The 23,888-nt window shown below is 39.5% G+C and overlaps 1 protein-coding gene and 2 long non-coding RNA genes across 3 annotated transcripts in view; 2 read left to right on the plus strand and 1 right to left on the minus strand.

The window, feature by feature from the left end:
• LOC146522196 (uncharacterized) overlaps window positions 1–23,888 on the plus strand; it is a 360,305-nt gene that overhangs the window by 153,796 nt on the left and 182,621 nt on the right. The window lies entirely within an intron of this gene.
• LOC146522205 (alpha-2-macroglobulin-like) overlaps window positions 7,923–23,888 on the minus strand; it is a 36,228-nt gene continuing 20,262 nt past the window's right edge. The window contains 22 exon segments of the mRNA XM_085155477.1: window positions 7,923–8,718; window positions 8,904–8,945; window positions 9,106–9,211; window positions 9,296–9,364; window positions 9,476–9,566; window positions 9,691–9,812; window positions 10,514–10,726; window positions 10,902–11,089; window positions 11,162–11,324; window positions 11,972–12,046; window positions 12,138–12,294; window positions 12,506–12,581; window positions 12,668–12,844; window positions 13,249–13,332; window positions 14,293–14,344; window positions 14,434–14,555; window positions 14,718–14,844; window positions 15,695–15,920; window positions 16,117–16,219; window positions 16,376–16,466; window positions 16,746–16,880; window positions 19,111–19,260. Coding sequence (XP_085011603.1) covers window positions 8,714–8,718; window positions 8,904–8,945; window positions 9,106–9,211; window positions 9,296–9,364; window positions 9,476–9,566; window positions 9,691–9,812; window positions 10,514–10,726; window positions 10,902–11,089; window positions 11,162–11,324; window positions 11,972–12,046; window positions 12,138–12,294; window positions 12,506–12,581; window positions 12,668–12,844; window positions 13,249–13,332; window positions 14,293–14,344; window positions 14,434–14,555; window positions 14,718–14,844; window positions 15,695–15,920; window positions 16,117–16,219; window positions 16,376–16,466; window positions 16,746–16,880; window positions 19,111–19,260 — 2,574 coding nt within the window. The 3' untranslated portion in view covers window positions 7,923–8,713.
• LOC146522206 (uncharacterized) lies at window positions 21,313–22,383 on the plus strand. The gene is made up of 2 exons (XR_014873449.1): window positions 21,313–21,722; window positions 22,004–22,383. It is a non-coding gene; the product is annotated as an uncharacterized LOC146522206 (long non-coding RNA).

Below are 23,888 nucleotides of genomic sequence, written 5' to 3' on the forward strand. Positions count from 1 at the left end.
CATTTTATCTGCAATTCTGTACTAACATGGGAAATTTCAATCCGTCTAACACTTGTTTGTGCCGCTCTGTGAGTGCATTTTTACTTTTACTTTTAAAGTATTGCCTTCTCATGTTTATACGGCCACACCCAGTAATGGAAAGCATACACATTTAATTGTCAGGAGCTGTTCTTGGCTCACCTGCTGTGCAGGTACTTTAAAAGGTTTTTCAGCTGTCAGAGTTTAACTCTAAATTATATTTATATCTTAATATGGTTTTGAGAAATGCATTTTACTAGTAATTATGCTGACAACAAATTAGAGTTTGGACTTTAGATTTTATAGTTTATCTGATGTGATAGAAACATTTGAGTAAATCTGAAACAACAAAAATATTTCACAAGAACCCGAACATCCATCCATCTGCATGGGAGCTAGAGCCAATCCTAGCCATATGGCCAGAGGTGGGAAGACCCTGAGCAGGTCAACAGCCTGAGGCTTCCACAGGAAACCCACTAGATGTCAGTATTGAACCAGGGGTGGATCTAGAGAAATTTTCCTAGGTTGGCATGGAAATCAAATGAGGTGGCAAAATCAAAGCCTTTAAAAAAAACAAACCCCAAAACCCCCACATATGTAGGTGTTACATATAGTTAAAATTATTCAAATGCAGTAAGTATACATGTTTTCTATAAATATAGTCTATAACTTAATTATTTTCTCTAGCCCACATAATTAAACATTCCAACTATGCAAAAAATGTGAATTTTGATTTTATTTATGTAGCCCAATAACTATAAAATACAGAAAGCTACACAACATGGAGAATCTAATTGTTACACGCTTAATTTCACACAAAATATCAGAAATCTTCACTGTAATGAACAAAAATTTAAACCTTATTTTTCATGATTTTTTGGGTTAACCTTCTGAGGTCCAAAATATAATTGGCCATTTTTGACTACTTTTGATTTTACATTTGTATTTCACCTTCAAATTGTCTTTGTTTCCTTGCCTTGCTTGGTATCATTCTTTTTAGCACAATCTCACGTGTCTGAATTTACAATTATTTTTTCATTGATATACTGTATTACAGTTGTTCTTAGTTGCTTTGGTGCTTTTCTTCGATCAGAATGAAAATTCTCAAAACCATTAGTGCAACCTCCACAACATTTAGTCATTTGTGCACATCATAGTAGCAATTTCTCCTTCCTCTGAACAAATTGCAAATATTGTGCAAATGTGAACAATATAACAATACGTATTGTAACTGAACATACGTAAATCATTCTGGCACATCCAGACGTTTCTGTCTGGCCACATATTTTCATCTAATTCACAATGGATATCATCCCTTCCAATGCAGCAAGGAAAGTATCTCCTGAAGTGGCGAATCCACCCTCTGCGTGACTCTATTATGATGTCGTCACATGCTACATCCATGGCTACTAGCAGGGCCATTTGCGCATGTGAGTGCCGGTCATAAGCCTTCCACCTCCAGGCAGAGAAAAACTCCTTTATCAGATTAAGGAATGGGGAATTGGGAGGGAGATTTTCAACCAGCAGTCATGTGCTGCAAACCAGTCGGACCAGATGTGAGTGGTGAAAACGGACATTATCCCACACAACAACATACTTGCTGAGTTGGCCTCTACCCCTCTCACTCTCAGGGACTATGTCCCCGTAAAGTGTGTCTAAAAGAGTCAGGAGATGTTGTGTATTGTATGGACCAGAAAGGGGAATATAGGTGAGGATGCACACATTGTAACATTCCCTCCGTGCTGGTCTGGGACATCAGTAGTTACTCTCTGTCCAATGTGATTTCTTCCACGCTTTTGGCCAGATTGAAACCTGCCTCATCAATGTATATGAATGTGTGCAGTGGTTCCCTGGTTTCCAGCTCCAGTACACGCTTTAGAGAGAGAGACGGAGAGAGAGAAATGTGACAACTTTTCCTGTGTACCATAATGCATTTTGTATGTTCTGTAGATACATATACAGAATTGCTAGTCTACTGCATGAAACTACACAAAGTAAAACAGTTTACAGCGCTGAACATTAGAGTATACAAAGAAGACATGTTTTACCTGTACATACTGGTGACAGATCTCCTTCACTCTTTCACTGTTCCGTTCAAAAGGCACTTTGTACAATTGTTTCATGCGCATTTCTTTTCACTTGAGCACTCTGTCAATTGTTGCAATTGACACAGATCCAATATTGCCAAATATCCTCTATGACAGCACTTTTAATTTCTTTCAACTTTATTACATTGTTTGCAATCACCATTGCACAAATGGCTTCATCTTGCTGCGGGGTAAAAAGGGGCCCTCTTCCACCTCTGCAAGGTTGTCTTTCAATCCTTTGTGGTGCAGATTACAGTAAAAGTAATGTACACTAAACATGAGATAGTATGAGATGTTGGATTACTGTCCAATACTATACATACCTGTTCCCCATACAAAATGTTTGAATGATTGAATTCACAGTGGTTGTTCCATCATTTGGTTGCACCCTCCGACCAGCCTCATCCATTGTGAGGCGGTAATTGACAACATGGTCAGCAAGTGTTGCCCTAATTTCATTAGGGATCTGCCTATGTATTTGGCGTCTTCTCCCTCTTCCCCCTTAATTCAACAATTTTGTATGCAATGACTCAAGCAATGAAATGAAGACTATTAGTTTTATTTATTATTCAGCATCCAAAAGTATAGTTCATTTTGACTGACATGACAAAAGCAAATGATAATGTTATAAAACGGCAGAGAATTGTGTCCTGGCAGTACTTGTGGTCGTGAAGTGAAAACACACACGCAGTGACTCCATCCCAAACAGCTTCCTTAGTGGTAATACAGGCCACCTCTGACTCTTAGTGACAAAACACACATACAACACAATGACTAAGCAATCTTTAGCATAAGGAAAGCTTTCACACAATAACATGTCCGAGCAATACTACCGAGTTTCACACAATGATCCAGCGCTGACTGAAGCCTGATCACACCGTTAAGTAGACGGCCCCAGAGATGGCAGATAATAAGCCACAGCTGCGATCAACAGCAGGTGCGGCAGGTGCGGCAGGCTTCAGCGCGGGAACGTTTTCGGTAGTGCTCGTCACAACTTGGAGGTAAGCAAACACGTCAAGAGAGAGAGAAAGCGAGGGAGCGAAATACAAACATCGACACAACGAGCAGGCAACCCAGCGGGGCCGTCAGACCATGACAATTTTCACATGAATGTCTGTTTACACTTACATAATTTGTCTTCATCTAATCTACAAATCTCTAATAAATTAATAAATTTTATACATTTTATTTGGGACAAAATAATATGGCAAAGGGGTGGGATTAAATAAGTGTTTACTTCTTCCCACTCCCTTTCAACATGTAAATTAATCAGAATGGTTTTTTGTATGTAATTTGTATAGTACTTTTTTTCTCTCTTATTTTCTTTTCTAAATGTACTTGTATATTGTTCACATGTTGAAATAAATTACCAATCAAACAGTGCATGTTAATGAACATACATGTAAAATAAGAATTTACATGAATGTAAACATACCAGATTATAGCCAAAGGCTAATTTCCATCTGTTGTCCAAAAACATATTAAAAATGTACATAATAATTCATAAAAAAGTTCATAATTCATACATAATAAGAACTCCATCACCAAACTCACACATACAAACCATTCTATTCCCAAGTAAAACATTAAAGCAATACAACTTATACATGATCACACACTTGATTTGTCCATAACCAATTTTTAACCTGTGCCTTAAACAAGGTGAATGTAGAGCATTCTCTAATGAATTGAGGAAGACTGTTCCACCAATGGCCACCCTGGACAGAGAGGACATTCTGCCCAAATGCTGTCTGTCTGTGGGGTATAAACAAGTCTCAGTGGGTTGTGGCTCGAGTGGTCCTGTCTAAGCTTTCTTTACGCCTAATGAACTCCTTTAGTGGTGGTGGAGCAAGGGAGTGTAAGACTTTATATATTAAGCAAACTCTTTTACATTTCACTAAATTATTGAAGTTCGATAATTTATGTTTTTTTAAGCACATGACAGTGGTGATAGGAAGTCCATTTTTTGTCAAGTAATTTTAAACTTCTTTTATAAATATTTTCAATAATTTTAAGTGTTGTTGGACAAGCAAGTGACCAGGACGTCAAACAATAATCTAAATGAGAGATAATCATTGAGTAAAAACATGTTTTTGCAACATTCATATTTAATCAGCTAATCTAAGCCAATCTTTAGACTCCAATTAAAGTAAGCTTAGTTTATTATGCATTAAGAAAGAATGACATGGATTTTCCACATAATGTTAGAATAACATTGTTGAAATGCTCATATTTTAGGTGTAAATTGACAGAAAGACCAGAAGTGACCACACTTCTTACATAATTTATATGTTGAATTGTCTCGACATCAACAGTGATCTAAGCCTCTTTAAATATATTTTTTCCTATTCAATACAAAGGGTAGGAAAATCTGCCTCTTCTATTTTCATCTCACTCCGCTGAATAAGCAGTCAGACTGTACAGTGGCAGAAGTAGTTACACAAAGTTACACTTATATTGTCATGAGCATCCAGTTTTCTTTTTCTCTTTAAATTTAAGTTCAGGAATTTAAGCACAAAGACTTTTGAAGATCGATTTATGTACTGTTTAATGTTGTGCAGTTGAGCAAATAATTACTTGTCCAGTTCTTCCTACAGAGTGACTATTTGATTGGCTGTTCAGTGAGTAAATTAGATAAGAAGATTCCTTTTATCAGGAAAAACAAAATGTTGTTCAACAGAAAATCGCAGCCTTTCAATTCAGGGAGGAGCAGCCATCTAACATGACTGGTTGTATGTTTAAGGGCGGAAGAGAGGGGGGAAAAGACAGACTGTGGAAGAGCTCCTTTTTTCTCTTCCTGTGGAAGAGATCCTACCACTATATTAATGAAAAGTTTGTGCCATTTGTTGTATGAACACATGCTGATCAATACTGTTCGAAAATGTAACGGTGAGGATCAGTAGGAAACCTTTGATAGTGGTATGGCCAACTGTGACTAGTCCAACATAGGGTTAATTCAGCTTGGCACTGCTAAAGTATGTGCACAGGCAGGCAGCTGCATTTAATTGTACTGCTTAATGGCGTGTGCAGCCTTTTAGAGCAACAGAAGTACAACAGAAGCATGCAGCCGTTTAGATGGCTGTAAACCAAAGGCCTGCTGCCCTTTAAATGACTGTACAGTAAAAGCATAGAGCCCTTTCAATGTGTAACCAACTTTAATGATATAAAGGAGAATTATAGTACAATAACTACTTGGGCTCTTAATAAGACCCTGGCCAGAATCAGAAAACACCAAATTCGTATGGAGCCAAAGTATTGAGCAGCAATAATGACTCGGACACCATGTTAACTTTTGAGTAGTAGCCACTCTTGTATTGTTACAATGCGTAAAAGATATGGTCCAATTTGTACGGGAAAAAGTATAAAATAAAATAGTGTGCACACTTCAACAAAATAAAAGTTCTCGCTAGGGCCCTTTAAGAATTTAGAGTTATGTTGACAACAGCCAACTTGTTTATGTGTATCTCCTTCGTGGTGCCTTCAATTCTATTGCTGAGATGGGGAAAAAACCCGGGAGGACCACGCGCCTTAACCTCACTTCCTAGCTGACAGGGTGAATGCGTCCTGCGTAGGCTCTGATTGGCTGTGGTGCTAGGTGCCCTTATCTGGGGTGAACCGAGAGGTGTATCCAATTGGCATAGGAAGTATGACACTTTGTTGATGTGAACAGTTAAAATAAAGGTAATAAATACTCAAAGCTCTTCTATTTTTTGATCACTGGTGTCAATTAATTGTGGTTTTTCCATCTGGGCTACAAATGACTGTACAGCAAAAGCATACGGCTCTTTGAATGGCTCTAAAGCACAAGCATACCGCCCTTTCTCAATGAAGCATGTTATGATAAGCTGACAAAGGGGGGTGAACTCACATTCCCCGTTGATTGGGGGGGGGGGGGGTAGTGGAAAAGTATAAAAGTAGCGACGTGAGGAAGGCTTTCCAAATTCGAAGACTCACCCAAATGTGTGCTCCTTTTCCTCAGATTTGAAGGATGGGTCAGGTGTATCCTTTGTGGCCTGACCTATCCCAGAATTCATAGCACTGCCCAGCCCAGCCATTGTTGGAAATTAGTTTTAATATTACTCTTTCCGGGTTACAAACTAAACTTTTAAGATATTTTCAGGCGAGAATGTAGCTCCAACGTTTTCTGAGACGTCTGTCACCCACCAGATTGACAGCCAGTGGTTCAAGGCTCACTAAAGCCTCTGAGAACACATCGTTTTCATCGTTTTCCGGCAAATCCTTTTCAGAGGTTTTTTGCTACTTAGGTTAAACATGATATATAAGTCACTTAGATAACTTAAAAATGTTATTTTTTGGCTTTTTTCAGTGTTTTATTTGTTCCTCAGTAAATCGGTTATAGTTTCCACACAGCTGAATAAACGCCAAACAGAAAACTGATTAAACAGAAGTGTGAGCTTATATTTTAGGGAACAAAGATCAGATGGCTGAGTTTATTAAACTCCACCGAGACAATCTGCAAATTTTATTAAAAGTTTAATAAACAATCATCTTGTCTTTATTTTTAGTTAGCACGTACCTTAAACACATTAAGCTGTAAGCTAATGATAGTTATATAAGGGCCGATGCATGATGGTGCAATAAGCTGTACGTTTTATACCCAATAGGTGCATGATCTGATTAGTTGACTAATCGCAAAAATAATTGGTGACTAGTTGACTATCAAAATAATCATTTGTGGCAGCCCTAATCCAGAGCACCCCACCCAACCCCCACACCTTTCTCACTTCCATTGCCACCAGGTGCCCCCTTTACATTGCTGTCTGCCCCCTCATATGCCCCAGGTTATTGGCATTTTCTTATCTAAACATTGATGACTTAGAAACTTAAAGATTAAGAGAACAACATCTTTTTTCTTTTTCCATCGAACATTTCTTTCAGCCATTTCTGCTTATCATGTGACTCGTTTTTATGCAATAACTACAAAATACACAAATACAAGATTACATATTTTATATATTAAAGATACATGATTACACATACATAAAATGAACAAAGTTTCTATTGCAAAATTACACAGAGTGTAAGAAAAAATGTATTATTGTGTTGTGCTTGTTTAAAAAGAAAATGAAAATTGCACATACTTTCAAAACAATTTAGTTCCAGTTGATGGTGTCTCTCAAGATATCTCAAAATATCTCAAAGTGCAATGTTTCAAGTGGAACAAACAGGTGAATGTAGTAGCAATGCAAGGGGACCAGCAACACTGATCACTGCTGATACAAAGTGATGTCGGCCAGTAAAGCAGCTGGTCAGGATAGGCCTTAAAATCGGTTATTGACCAAAGAGAGGTCCACCTCCCCCTGTAATTACTTGATTGATGGTCCATTGAAGAGCACCAGATACAGTTAGATTAAAGGGGCTTTTTCCAGGAGGTGAAAGTCAGGAAGGTGAAAACTTGAGGTCCCTCTCTGAGCTCTTGCTTGAGGAGGAGGAGAGTCTTAGCACCAGCAGTTAATTACTTTATTGATCATAAGTTTCCTCATTAATTCAGGAGGAGCTCCAAGTGGCGTCTTAAACCCTGAGTCTTGGCTCTTCTCATTAACTACAGAGCTGCAGGGCTGTGAACCTCCACCTGTCTCTCTTTCTCTTTCCATGGCCTCGCTCTGATTGTGATTTTATTTTTTCAGATTAAATGAATACAAATCAACGTAATTACAGACTTCCAATGTGATATGTGGCCTGCAGTCTGATTGTCACCAAAGCAACCTTTTTCAATTCAAAATAACCAATCTATTTTTCATTTCACACTTTCATGCAACTTTTTTGCTTAAAGACAACAACACACAATTATGAATTATTCGTAAATATTTAATTTGTGATACATATTTCTTAAAATGATCTACAGCCCAGAAAACTTTGGATTTCTATTTATCCGTGTACACAGAACCAAAAAGTTCAAATATATGCACATATTTGGGAAAATTCCTTAAAGCAATGGTAAAGCTGAATAGTACATAAATAGTATAAAAATGGAAATGAAGTAATTTGTCATATATTTAATATTTAATCACATTTTCTGTTTAAAAGATGCAATACTAGGAATAATTTCACAAAATAGATGTTTCTCAACTTACAACACTAATTTCTTCAGTGAGACACTCTTCTCTGCAACTCTGTCAGTGCTGCCATTATCAAAAGCCACAAGTATGTCCTTTAGCCATCAACATACAGATGGGTTCAAGATGTTATGATCTGTAGTGAGAGTATGAAGCAGGTGGAAGAGAGCCTGCAAAGGTGGAAGTATGCACTGGAGAGAATGAAAGTGAGTAGAATGGAGACAGAATATATCTGTGTGTTCATGAGAGACAGGTTGGTGGACATAGCGGACATACTGGACAAAGGATGTTGAACATGGAGCTATCAGACAGAAGAGTAGATTCATGGATGTAGTGAAAGAAGACATGCAGAGTGTTAGTGTGACAGAATAGCATGCTAGAGTCAGGTTGAGATGGATGAAATTTTTATACAGAAGACATATTTGTAGATGGAAACAAAACATATGGAGGCATAATTGTGTTTAAAAAGCATCTTTATTAAAATCCAAGTTGTATAACTTGAGTGAGGCCCTCAGGACTGACTGCACATCTTTAAGCTGTAACAAAAGAATAAAACGTAAGGATGCAATTGTGTTAAAATAATCATTTACATTGCGGCCTAAAAAAGTACTGATTTAACTGTATTGTCAAATACTGTATTGTGTTGAGATTGAACAAATATTTAAAAAATAAATTCAATTAAATTTTGTATGAAATGTGGTGTTCTTGCTATAACAGTTACCTGCAGCTGATGGGTAAATGTATTCAGTCTCAGCCTGGTCACCTGAGAGAGAAAACAAAGTGGAAAAATGTGACTTGCTGTATTTTTACAACACGTTTAAATTTGATCCTTCAAATTCTGTTAACTGCTGTTTGTTGTACATCTCCACTAAGGAGCAAAGTGTGTCAGTGTGCTGTTGCAGTGAAGTGAGTTAGAGTTGTACTTGGCTGGTAGTAGTCATAGATTTTGATCATGGCTGGTTTCAGGTTCTCCACTCGAAGTTCTTCTATGATTGTCAAGCTGTAGTTCATGGGTATGTCCTTTGGTAACTGAACAGAATTAAAGAACAGGAGACACACTCTGTAACAATACAAACATCATCATCTGGTATCCCCACTGTGATTATCTCTCACCTCCTGTAAATACACCAGAACATGATCTTCTGTTTGTTCAACACGATCCACCAATGGGGCACCTTTGAGCTGTGAGGAGACAACAGTCTCCTTATTATTATTTTATCATCACCTTTATCTCATCATAAACTGACACATGGTAGCAACATTTCTATTCAGCTAATAACTGCAATAACCCACCATCTTTAAAGACACTTCATTTGGGACAAATCCAGAGAGCATTTTGATATCCAGGATCACCATGTTGGTAGTATTCTCCTTTCCACTGTACCTGTGTTTGAACAGTTAAAAAGTGATTGCACTGATGTGTATCCATAGATGCCACATTTCCAACAGTTATTCCACAGTGGTAAATAAAATTCCCCTAGCACATATCTAATCTGTTAAATACTTACAGGGATTTTATTGTCAGAGTGAGCTTGCGTCTATATTCACTTGTTGCATCAACCCCTGATTTGACCTCCACGCTGAGAGTAGTGACATCAGTGGGACTCGGGATGTTGTAGTGAACAGAAATCTGGGAAATAGTCAACCAAAAGAGGTTTGCAATTTATAATATTAGTAATAATAAGAAGAATAGAAATCTGTTTATGTTTTTATGTTTATGTTTCGCATTTATGTTCAAAATATAGTGGCATCACATTTTATGTGACTGATTACAGTTATTAAATGATTTTGGTGGTTGTGGCCAGAATAATATGTATACTAATTGTGGGCAGAAATGTCATGTTGATTTAGAGCTTCTTTCATCAAAATATTTAAAATTGAGATAAAGGCTTGGACCTGAGGAGGGATCTGGAAATAGAAGTGCTGGTTATTTACTTAAAATATGCCAGCTAAGATGGTGCAGGCATGTTAGCAGGATGCCTTTATGACACTACCCTCTGGAGATTTTCCAGGCAAATCCAACTGCGAGGATACACACAGTGTAGCTAGACCTTCCTGGAGATATTATACATGTCATCTGGCCTTAGTGAAATCCATGATGAAGAACAACGACAACAACAACAAGAAAAAACATACATAGGAGGAAAATGAATGTTTGAAATCATTTCCTTAGTGGGAAGCCAATGCATCCTGAATTTGGACAATTTGAGCAAATACATGGATGGATAAGCAAATGTCCTTTTCTGAGTGAAGCCACACTTTTGAGTTGTGCTCTTAAGTTTTTTTCATTATGCTTCTTTATTTGGAAAAAGGAACAAACCTGTCACTAACCTGCACTGACACACATGTAGTGCCCTTCACCTCCAGGCTGTATTTTCCTGACACGACCTGCATCGTCTCCTCCTGGTAGAGCAGTTTGTTGCCCGGATTTACATCAAATGTCAGCTGACTGCTGTCAGACTGAACTGTCACTGTGCTTGAACCCTCAGGACTGAATACCAGAGTAGAGTAGAGAGCGAGAGCCTGAAGAGCCGCCACTGTGTCCTACAAACAAAATCACAGCTACTACACATACTTACATATATATTTATATTTTGTATTTACAGGACAGCAACAGCAAGTAAAACTTCAGTATTCAGCGTCTCTCAAATTAGTTTTTATTTATCCCAGTGTATATGAACTCAAAGGTGAGATTTAAGCTGTTTGGGTGGTGTAGCACCTGAGTGGAGGAGAAGCCTCCATAGTAGTTCTGCTGGCCAGTCAGCCACCTAATAATGCCAGAGGCATAACCCAGGTTGTCAGCAGTTGCGGAGGCACTGAGTTTGGCCAACAGCACATAAGAACTGATTTCCACTGACAGGGAGGCTGATGTTTCTGCTGCTGTCTGAGACCAGTACAGGAAACCTCCTACAAACATACAATAAAGGTTACACTTATGGTAATAACACCTGAATGATTTCCTGTTAGATGGTGACTCGCCTTCCCTCACTGCAACTGTGTCTAAGTGCTGCAAAAGGTGAGCGCGGGTCTCCGTGTCTCCTGCCAGGGTGAAGACATAGGCCAGCAGAGCTGTAGTGTAGGTGTTGCTGAGGTCATTGATGGATGCCCTGAGACAAGCCAAGCTATTATTCACCACAGGATCCTTTAAAAGATCAAAAGAAGAGCCCTATGAAGACAAACTATTGACCCTGCCCAGGACAGGACATATGCTGCTACTCTCTTTTATTCAATTGCACAATACTATGTCACTTTTTAGAATCACCTGCACTGATAGCTAAGCTATTTATTTTTCGGGATATAGTTATATTGTTACTTCGTTAGATTTATTTGATATTATATTTTGCATTATCCTACTGTATATTACTGTATACTACTATTCTTATTGTATATATTGTATATCTTATTCCTCTGTTCCTCTGTCTCTCTTGCAGCATTGAGCATGTGTATGACAAAAGAATTTCCCTCAGGATAAATAAAGTTCTTCTTATCTAATCTAATCTTATCTTATCTTATCTTATCTTATATCACCAAAGTTGATCATTTCCTTTATGTAATTATTTGTGTAACTTTATTTTCATGACTGGAAATAGAAATAATGCTTTAACATATTTCTTTTTCCCCTACAGACAGAAAGTATCAACTTAAGTGATTTAGAAATCTATCATAAAAATGTATTTTAAAAATGAGGGGAAAATGGACGTCAAAAGAAGAAAATGAAATAAACATATACAAGTCAGTGTTGTATTGGTTTTTTTTTTTACATTGTACACATCACTCAAGTTTACTCACATGTTTGGATATATTCATTTCCAAGAAAGCAGCAGTGATGTATGCACTGAGAGTCACTTCATCAGACACACCACCCTGGTGAGTGAAACCAAGTTATTTCTGTGTGCTGACAGAATTTCTCTCCACACAGAAGTAGTATCAGTGTCCAGCTAAAGTATAGACTTACCTTCATTCTGTTGTTGAAGAGTTTGCCTGACTTTTTAAAACAGCCATTTGCTTGTTGTTTATTTTCCAGCCATGTCTTAGACTCTTGAATGATTTTTGGATCAATGTAGACAAAAGACTGAGCTTTGGCAAAACTTCTCATCACAAAAGCAGTCAGCCTGACATAAAAAAGCACCCAAAAGAAAACTTCCTCATGTTTCGAAATTATATCAAAATGTGTCACAGTTCTACCATTATAAGGTGAGTTGATTTTCCACATGTCCAGAAATAAAATGATAATAGGATGGGAGATTTAAGGAGTAAATTTCACCAACAGGCTCAGTTTTGTTTCTGAGGCAAATGGAATATTAAGGTAATTATTATTTTCACCAAGTGTTTCCTGGTCCTCTTCCAAATGTGGTGTATGCGCCTTCATTACTTTTGTAGTTCAGCTGTCTTTGGTAACCTGTAACAACAGGAAAATGACTCTTAAATAGATTTTCTATTCATAAACCTTTGATTTTAGCCTCACTATGAAACAAACACACTCACCACTGGTCAGGAAGTTTGCAGCTTTTTCCATGATGGCTGGGGTGAGCTGCTGTGTGCCTTTCAGGTACTGGAGGATGTAGATGTTGGGGGCTAGAAGAGCCATGTTCTGCTCTCCACATCCATATGGCATCCGGAGCAGTCCATCCAAGTTCTTCAGAGCCCGGCCGAGGATGTCACCTGATCAGAGGCACTCAGTCACTGAGACAGAACATACAACTTTTCCATGCTTGAACTGCAAATGGATTTATAGTCTATTATAGTTTCTAGTCTATTATATATAATAGACTAGAAACTAGTAAAGAAGTTAAATATTTAGAAAAAATACAGCAGGTTATAAAAAACTGTACATACTAAATTATAATATTTTGCACTTTGTTATTGGAATGTAGTTTCTAAACTATTTTCTACACTGCAAAACTGTTGGAGTCTCATTTCAAAGCGTGTTTCAAAACCAGGCAAAAACAATGCCAGTCCAGTTGTATTTGTCTTTTATATTAATTCACTCTTGATTGAAAAAATAAACTTGCTATATTTCTTTCTGGATTAATCTAAACTCGTTTGATTAAAATCAACAGGTTTACCCAGGACTGATACAAAAGTGCGGGCAGATCCTTCAATCACATTCTCAGGCAGCTGTATCTCGGTTTCCTCTGTCAGTGTGTCTCCTGTGTACAGACAAACAATCACCATACAGAGAGAAGCTTAATCAGAATGTCAGTACCAAAATAGTTTCAAATCAGCAGGTAGTCACAGCATCATGAACTGTAACAGGTCATATGAGAAATCAGACACCTATAATTAAACCTATAAGCACAAAAAATATTATTAAAACAATAACAACAACAACAACAACAATAAGAGTACTATGAGTGTGACCTAATACTTCCGCACAGATGTGTCCAGACTGACTCTTACCAAGCGTGTCAAGTTTGTAACATAGTGTATATATGAGATATAACTATAAATATCTCATATATAGTTGAGATATACTGTAACAACTAAATGTCCTGTGGGGAATTAGCAAAATTTGGTGTGACACCCACAAACACCCTTCAACAAAAACTCAAAACTGGAATGACTGCGTGGCACACATCTTTAATGACCTTAAAAAACAAGACTTGGGTACACAAGAGATTGTGTCTAAATGTCGAGCCAGAATTATACCATTAGTTTGTTGATGACTACCAAAGGCATGTGGTCAAGGTGCAACTTGACAAGGGATATTTAGCTGTCGTGGTTCTGGGTCATTTTGACCCAGTGTTTTTGTTATTGTGTATTGTGGTTTATGTTTTAGGTACATTAGTAGTCTTGAGTTTAGTCTGTTTTAAGTTCCGTATATTCCCTGTTTGGTTTCTTGTCCATTTAGTCTCGCTTTGTGTCGTTGTCATCTGTGTCCCTGTCTGTGTGTCTGTGTTTATGTGAGTTTGTGTGTCTGTGTGTGTGTTTTGTTTGCCCTCCTTGTGTTTCATTCCATCTTGTTTATCCATGTTCCCCTTTCTCTCATCCCCTTTGTCTCTTGTGCTCTTTCGCCCTCTCTTGTTTAGTTTTGCATCCCCTGTGGCGTCATGTTTATTTGTGTCAGCTGTGTTCCCCGTGTATTTGGTTGGTGTATAAACCACACCAACCTTTTGGACAAAGCAGCCAGTTGGATGTCTTTGTCATCTCAGTCCCCTCAGCCTGAGAAAAAACAAGTTACAGTTTCACCTTCATGAGAAAACAAGTTTTCAAATGCAGAATCTTTGTCATCTTGTGTTAATAGCACCAACCTTTACTATGAAGGATTTTGTGACCACATCAATGCGGCCCCTCTCTGGTACTCTCACAACCTCATTATCACATGAAACATGGGATGGCACTGCCTCAGCAGACACAGTCACATTCACAGCCCCTAAAAAAGGACAACAAACATCATTTTTCTCAACCCTGTAAAGTCTTGCACATTAAAATATTGTTAATTAGATAATCTCACTGATTTTGTAGATACTGAAAAGAGCAGGGGCATTGACTGAAAGGACATTTACACCGGCGTGGATAAAAACTTGATCCTTACCTAAAACTGTTGGAATCATGGTCCAGCTCACAGTCTTGCGCTCCTTAGCACACAAACAGGATGTGTACTGCTCACCGGAAAGAGGGGTGAGGGTATAATCTGAGGAAGGCGTAGCAAAGACTGTGACCTGCACAAAGAACAAAACAGCAGGTTGAGTTTCAAAGAGGAATTCAGTGTTTTCTTGTTACTCTGTGAGGACAGAATACTTGCAGCTATTGCCTCATTCACCAAGAGTCGCTTCACATGTTTTGATTTGGTATAATTTTGCACTGAATATCCTTCCTGATACTTGATGGGAAGTGTGTACACCACTATTGTCATGGTACTGGCTCTTCAACCCAGTTTTTTTTTAGTTATGCTCTGGAATTATTTATTTGTTTGAAAGACCTTGGACTGATGTTCAGAGTTTTTATTAGTTAGTTTTGAGTTCCGGATTAGACTTATGCTTCTGAGTTATTTTTAGTTCTCTCCTCTTGTTCATTCCTGTTTGTTCCCCTTTTTGTCCAGTCTGTCACTATCTTGTCTCTGTGCCTGGTCATCAGTGTCAAAGTGTTTTTTGGTCTCTCTGGGTTCTGTCACAATGGCTGTCTGTGTTCCTTATCTAATGTAGTTAATATGTCTATTTTTCTGCAGTCCCTCTGTTACTTCCTGTTATTTTGATAGTGTCTTGTCTCATGGGTATGATGTTGACTTTTGCTTCCTTTGTGTTATTAGTTTGATTCAAGTCAGCTGTGTTTCCACGTGTCTCCACTTCCCTTAATCACCCTTCTATTCCCCACTGCATCATCCTTCATTGTGGATGTATTCTATTAAATTAGTGAATTCCTATCTTGCCCAGTCAAATAAAGCTGAGATTTTGAGTTTTATTCTGTCTGATGAGTCCTGCATCAGGGGCCACTTCATAACCATCTGCAAAGTCTATCAGCATGCTAACATTTGTTGACATTTGTAATTTTTGATATAGAAACATTGATCACCATGATGCAGCTGGTCAGGTAGTTGAAAACAGTTGCCTTCAGTTCAAAGTGCTCCCCACGGATGATGGAGTAGGGCATGGTGAGCTCGAGGAAGAAGGGCTGGGAGACCTCAACTTCTTGACGAGGAGCCAAACCAAAACCCTGAGAGGACAAGCAGAAAGCCTCTGTCTCCCAGGTCGTGATGGTGTCAGGGACAGTGAGGGACACGTCCTTTGATCCAGACTCTCTGAATCAGCAGATTTAAAATATGCACATTGTCAGGTGGTGATTACACAGATTAGCCAACAAAAACATGCAAATGACAGTGTAGCAGTCACCACGTTCATAGGCATTTTATATATTAGATAGATAGAGAGATAGAGAGATAGAGAGATAGATAGAGAGATCGATCGATAGATAGATCTCCAAAAACTAAGACATACCCAACTTCCACCAGGTCCCAAATCCAAGTCTCGGGGAAGAAAGCACGGACAGTTTTCATTGGTCCTTCTGATGGACCTAAAGATCCTCCAGAGGAACCTGCTACTAATTTAGAATCATAAAAAAAAAGAAAAAAAAAAAAAGAAAAAAGAAAAATAAATACTTAATCAGAATGAATAAGAAGGTGTAACACACTGCTTTGATTTTGGGAACTTTTTTATGATTTGGAATTTGCAAAGCAAATCAAAACAAAAATATCACCTGAGGGTGTGAAGCGGTATTCTCTTCCCATGAAACTCAGACATGAAGGAATTTCGAGCAGCAGGTTTGTTGCCACCTTTAATCCTACTCTCTAGACACACAAACATCACAGAGTTAATTGCAGCTAAAGCCATGAAAAGCATTATATTTATCATCAGCTGATATGCTCTGGAGTTTTACTGTTAGCTGGATGCAAAATCTGCAGATGGAATGCTGTTGTAACTATACCAAGTTCACCAATGCTGCAGAGAAGGACTATTGTTTGTCATATATTGCATAGTGCAGTAGTTATATGCCAACATCAAGAAGCTGGATCCATGGATCCAGTGAAACACACAACACATGCTCATGGAAAATTTTTATATATTACCTGAAAATCAATGTAGGCTTCATTATCTTCTATAGGTGAACAATATCTTCTTGTTCTCACTTTCAAGCATTTTCTTGGTTCTCGTAGCCGATATGGGAAATAAGATGCTTTCATGACAGGCAGCAAGTTAAATATCTAAGAAAAAAATGGTTAGAAGAAGTTCAAACAATTGAGAAAATCAGATTAAAGATCTGTACTTATATGAACCACATATGTAGTATTTACAAATGATCAGATCACTATCCAATGTAAGGTTTATACCACAGCTGTCCTAAATGAACAGGATTGGTAATTACCAAAATCAATTTTTATGGTTCTGTAATTCTCAGGACTGTGTGGAGAGGAGAGAGAGTGGACACAAATGCAGACTACGGAGACAGAATTGAATTTTTAACAAACGTGAGCCTTTTATTTTTGGCTGTACAAATAACAAACAAAAAGCAAATGGAGATAGAGATGAAACTAACAAGACCTAAACTGGGGGAAAAAAACTAACCACTAAGTACCTGGATGTGAAGAAAAATAACATGGAACGTGAAGCCCTAAGCCATTAAAACCAAGACCAGAAACATGAGTGGCGAACAGAGAAACCGACAAGTGACAAAGGGAAACTCAAATTATAACACACAGCAGGATGATCAGGGAAGTCGAAGCAGCTGGGGAACATATCAGACACACATCAGACATAACAGGACAGGGGAAGCAAGAGACTGTCAAAATAAAACAGGAAGCACAACAAACATGGAGATGAACACTAAGACACGCAAGATTAAAGCTGTGACCAGGGGAGAAATAGACATGGGGACAAAACTGCCTGGGGGGGGGAGAGAACACAGATCACGAAGAAAAGAGTAACTAAGTGAGAGACGTGGAACACAGGGAAAACACAGAATAAGACAATTAAAGACAAGAAACTACAAATATAACATAAGGGTCCTTCTACTAGTGTCCTTCTATCGAGCCACAATCGAGAGTGTGCTGGTCCATGCCATCTTTGTGTGGTACGTTAGTTGCACAATAGCCGATAAGAAGAGACTCCAGAGGGTCACCAGAACTGCAGAGAAGGTGATCGGCTGACCACTCACCCCCCTGGACTCCATTGCCAGCTCTAGATGTCTCTCCAGAGCCAGGGCTATCTTAAAAGACCACCTCCATCCTCACCACCACCTCTTCAACATCCTGGTTCAGATCCATCAGATGCAAAACCAGTAGACTAAAGAACAGCTTCTACCCGTGGGCTGTCAGAACCATTAATGCAAATTAAGAGTGTGAACAGACTTCATTCTGTCGCTGCTTTTGACTCGGTTGTTGCCATTCCCTATGCAATATTTTGGTGTTTCCTTTTTCTGTGCAATATTTTGGCCCCTGTGCAATATTCCCGCAAATGTTCAGTTACCACCCCATCCTTAATGACCACAGCCCTTCCACTGTTATTTATTTATTATATTATATTATTGCCCTTGTACATACCCCCACAAGGTTTCTGTAACTCATACACCGTGCATATAGTGTACTAATATTGCTGAACTTATATTGTTTTTCTTCTTTGAATATTGTTCAAAGAAAATTTTCTTTGAAAATAACCACCTCCACGTGGTTATTTATCAAAAGTATGATTTTAAAGATTTTTTTGTTCACCTGAAAGTTCAACTTATACCAACCATGCTTAAAGTTATACACAGGTCTTGGTTCAACACACCAGTAAACTGAATAGATGCTATGGTTACACAGCAAGGAAGAGAGATACTGCCATGAGACAGGTTAAACAGTTGTGAACCTCATAGTTGATCTCATTCAGTTTTGATTGGCTCTTCAGATGCAGGAGAATCTCTGTCTTGGCAATTATAGAACTTCCCCACAAATTAAGATCCATGTTGCCTTCATATAATGTCTGCTACTTATGACACTAGAAGAGACTGAGGCTACTCCACACTAATGTGTTTTCATTTGAAAACGCATTGTTTTCTCTCTGTTTTGGCCCCCCGTCCACACTGAAACGCTGCGCTTTCCTCAAGGAAAAACGCAGTGTTTTGAAAACGCTCTCAAAAACGCATACATTTAAAAACGCAGCTGTCCCGTCGCAGTGTGGACACACAAAAACGCAGACTTTCTAAAACGATGAAGTATTTTAGTCATGTGATGCAGTCATGTGATCAAATAAACAAAGATAGCGGAGTGCATTATACAGAGGTTGTTTTGATTGCTCTCAATTTTGACAGCCCTAAAAAAGATGAATATCACTTTGTACATGCTCCAGATAGCTTTTCTTCAAATTCTTTAACTCTCACTCGCTTTTGCACATGCGCAGGACTGGAACGTAAGCCTGAGAGTGAAGGATGTATAAGGTGGTTGAGACCACACTTACCTTATCTGCATCCAGAATATTCTCAGGCTCTTTGATGAGGACACTCTTGTCAATGGCACTTAAACCACACAAAGAGTGTGGAAGCGCCGTCACCTCCATGTTGGTTTTTTCTCCTGGGACAGTTGAAGAAGGTGTGAACTCCAATGACACCTAACACAGACAAAGCATGCATTACACCATCTAAACTTTAATGGTTCTAAAAGAACAAAAGTTCAAGCCTATAAACCAAGGAAACCATTCACTAGCTTTTATGTAGTTTTTGGAGTTCAGGTTTGATAATCACTGTGTCATAGTCTGGGTGAGCTCAAGTGTTTTTTCCTCTGTTTTTCTTGTGTTGCCCAGTATCTACCCTGGGGTGGCGTCCTCGTCATCTCACCTGATCTGCTCCCCTCATCCTCACTGCAATCAGTGAGATAGCATTTAAGACCAGGGTCCCCCATCTCTTCTCCACCTGTTTTTGAGCTAACCTCACGTTGGTAACAGGCCTTATCATTCTCCTTGTTAAAGGAGCATTTTCTGTTGCACATCCGCCACACAGGATTAATCCCTCTACCGCTTCCACCTGTCCTCCTGCCACCTTCCCTCTTGGCTCTCTAGAAAAGAAAGGTCGGAACCCTTTCACTAGCTCACCATTCTAGACGCACACCCAGCGATTCAAACCTGCCAAATAAGACTCCATTTCAGTATTAGTCACCTCTCCAGACAAGCTTCCCTTGCCTCTTCTCTAACCATGCTCTCCCTCTGTTCAGTTTTGCTACATTCGGTTCCCTGCCAAGTATCCCTCCTTCGTGACACTATTTACTCATGTGTTTAAGCAAATAAAACCTGTGAAAACCTTATCACTGTTTCCCATACTTGAATCGGCTCTTGGGTCCTCATCCATGTACTAACCTCCAGGCCCTTGTGACAGTACAATTGGAATAATGAAAAATGGACCCAGAAGATCCAATACAGGCCGCGATCTCGAAGTAGGGTTCAATACTAGGTAATTATCAACAGTCAGTCCAATTCCTAGAAATACAATGCAAATCTATTGGTGACACTCAAGTGAAAAGCATCGCCTCACTATTAGAACTCCAGCCCAGTTTCACTCCCAGCCAAACCACTTCCACGCACACTTCCACTCCTTTCCCCGCTTCCATAGGACCTGCCCCATCTTTACCGGCCATTAGCACTTCTCAGCCTGAGCCATTTACCAGGGTACAGGGTTGCTGTAAGGGTTTCCTGTTGCAATGCTCTTATGTTTTCTCAATCACCACACTCCATCCCTGACAACACCTCTGAGCTCTCGTAAGTGGTAGGCAAGCTGAGGGGTAAAGCATTGGTATGGGTTGAGGCGTGTTTGTCATCACATTCCTTTTCATCCTGCTCTCATGATGAGTTTCAAGGGAAGATTAAAAGACCTTTGCCCACCCCATCTCTGAGGGCAGCGTAGCTTGGAGCTTGAAGTCAAGTTAGATGTAACATAGCTAAGTTTGTCATCGATTTCTGCATGGCAGCTGCCAAGGTGGGTTGGCCTGATCATGTGATCCTGGGAATATTTATGAGCTAGCTTCTCATGATGAGCCCGCGTCATTCAAGGATTTGGTTTATTTCCTCCTCTCTCTCTCTCAGGATCGCCTGAGAGAGAGAGAAAAGGCTACGTAGCTGGCTATGTAATTGCACTTGCCTCTGTTCTACCCGATCCTCCCATTCTAGCCACAGTTTTAAACAATCAGATTTTTTCCCATATTACTCATCAAACCAGACCAGTCTCCCTAATTACTTCTGGTGACTGCCCTTGGCTACCCTTGTGTAACCCTGGAGAGTTACTAAGGGTTTTAGTGTGTTCTTGACCTTGAAGAGCCAGGAAGAACTGGAGGTGATGAAAGTGAATCTTCTGGGAAGGATAGTGAGATTTCAGTGCCCCTCATTTCACCTGTTGGGGAATCTCAGCTGCTTGACATTGAAGGTACACAAGATGTTCCTGAAACTGATGACATAGCTAATTTAACCCACATAAAAGAGCCATCAGAGGGGTTAGATGAGGCCGTCAGATGTTCAAACAGGCAGCGAAGTCGACCAAAGAGACTCCATTATGCTGAACTTGGAAACCCTTTAATAGAGGTGGTTCAGTCACTTTTTCATGGTCTGGGTGCTGCCATAATAAGGTCAATGGATGCTGCAGACCCGTTATGGTATGATCAAACCACCATCCTCCTGTCGACCCAGTAACAACACAGCCGCAGAGAAGGTGCACGGGGACGTGCCACCCTTCAGTGGGGGAGGGTGTAACCCTGGAGAGTTACTAAGGGTTTTAGTGTGTTATGAGTGATGTTAGTATTTTGAGTTCACTGTTAAGTTTTATTAAGTTAAATTATTTTGTTGAGAATTAACAAAATAGAAGATGTCTATAATGTCCTGATGGTCCTTGAAGTATACAGGGGGAAGTACCGCCTCCTGCCGTTCACTGCGTAGCAGCTATATCAGGAAAGAGGGAGAGGAAGAAAAGTCAGTTTTTTCCAAGTTGTAAGCGTGGTTGTTTTTATTCAGTCGGATTGTACGGTGGAAATAAACTATCTGGAAATTGTTGTTAACCAGAAAGGAGTTTGTTACTGCTCGGATTCTTCTGGGTGAGTTAATTTGTTGTGAACAAGAATATTGTGAGTTTAAGCAACTAACGATGACATGCTAGCGGCTATCGCGGCTATTGCTATTAGCCATGTGGCTGTACATGTGTGATTGTAAGGATTAAACTGTATGTTAGAGTTTGTTAGCTTCTAATGACGATGCATGTAAAGATTGTAAGTTATATGTATGCTGTAGATGTTGATATGTTCCCATATCAATCCTTAATTGTGTTCATTGTGAGATGAATACAGTTTAAAGAAAATGGGGTTATGTTTCTTTGTAGTTGTGCTACAACGCTGCACCATCGCCATTTTGAAGCTCCAGGAGAGCCCATTTTATTGGTTACTTTGGTAAGAAGTTATCATTGTCTATGTTTTGGAATATTCTGTCATTCTTTCTGTATACTGGAAAGGTAAAATGCAAATTTGTTAGTATGTATGAACGAAACATAAGAAAGGATATATGTATAAATGACTAAATATAGATTTTTGAATGTTATTCTGACTGTGTTATACAGGTCAGGTTTTTTTTCTTGGGAGTACAGTTCAGTGATGATCCAGTCCAAAGATGGCGAGCCACCCCTCCAGGATCCTTGAGATGATTGTTTTAAGAAGAGAACTAAATTCTTTGGACGAACCGTGAACTGTACAAACTCTACTTAAGTGGTAGGACAGATTTGCACTTCATTCCTCCTTTGCACATCCTGCAAGGAGAATCCTCATTGCTGGACTCACACTTAAGGGTGTCGGCTGACACAAGAGAGAGACTGAGTCAAATCCCCCGGGGGTGTGTGTGTGTGTTTTGTTTATTATTTTCCATGACTTGGGCCCAATTTTTCCTTTCATGTACTGTTATTGTTTTCAATGTATGTATGTGAGATTCTTTAATTGTGAATACAAATTGATCAAACCAAGTTCTCAGAGCGTTTCATTAGTCATCCACTCTGCTCCAGTAGTCAAACCTCAGTTATTGGCCCGACACACAGGTAACCATTTAAATCTGTATCCCAAGTGTTGAAAGGGGTGTTACACTTGTCTAAAGAAACATAATCCCCATATTGAATGGTTACACAAATTACTAGCTGGAGCCTTTTTTGCCTTGCTAACTGCCTCAATAATCACCTGCCGAACCTTCACCACCAGATCTGTCCTCAGTCCCCAAGGAGTATCATGACCTCCAGGAAGTATTCCGTAAACATAAGGCACTTCCACTCCACAGGCCCTATGATTGCACCATCAACCACCCAACCTGACAACTTATCCAAGCCAGAGAGAGAAGCCATGGATAAGTATATTCGAGAGATAAGTATATTCGAGAGTCTCATCATCTGCCCATCCTTTTCCCTGGTAGGTGCAGGCTTTTTCTTCATCACTAAGAAGGACAAGACCCTTCGTCCTTGAATTGACTACAGTATGTAGTATGTAGGATTTAGCGATAGGGAGCGGACGGAAGTGACGGGTAAGGTAAGCGACGGGTAAGGTAAGCGACCCATGTTGTAGGTGACGTCAGACGCCGGAGATTTGGCGGAAAAAACAAAGCGAATGGTAGCGTAGAGTTTAACAAAGTTTCCTTAAGCTTCAGTACTGCCAAATAAACTAACCAACTGTCATATAACTAACAACATCTGTCTTATCATCTCTAACACCCTGGAGGACAACGGGGAGAGTTTAGACGCTCTCCAAGAATACATCGAACGCTGCTTCCAAGATTTAGTAATGAAGAAGGCCCAGAGTGCATCTTCCCCGGCCAAAACCGAGACGCCGTCATCGAAGAGATGTCGTCCGGCAGACTCCCCCGGCACAACATCGCCTGCCGGCAAAGACATCGCAGATATCCTGGAGTCAATCGACAAGCGATTGTCCAGTTTCGATGCGAGGCTGTCCCTGGTGGAGATTCTACACCGGGAATTTAAATCTCTGAGAGAATCCCTGGAATTCAGCCAGCAGCAGGTGGAAACGCTTGCCGCTGAAAATGCCACGCTACGGGAGTCGGTCAAATCTCTCGCCGATAACGTGACCCAGCTAAACACTGAAAATAAAAAAATAAAAGAGTCCGTTATCGATCTACAAGCCCGTAGCATGAGAGACAATCTTGTTTTTTCTGGTATTCCAGAATCTACCGGAGAGGACGCGGAGGCAACGGTGAAAGCTTCATTAAAATCCACCTGA

Source organism: Neolamprologus multifasciatus, chromosome 3 (genome assembly GCF_963576455.1).
Source record: "Neolamprologus multifasciatus chromosome 3, fNeoMul1.2, whole genome shotgun sequence".
Classification (NCBI taxonomy): Eukaryota; Metazoa; Chordata; class Actinopteri; order Cichliformes; family Cichlidae; genus Neolamprologus; species Neolamprologus multifasciatus.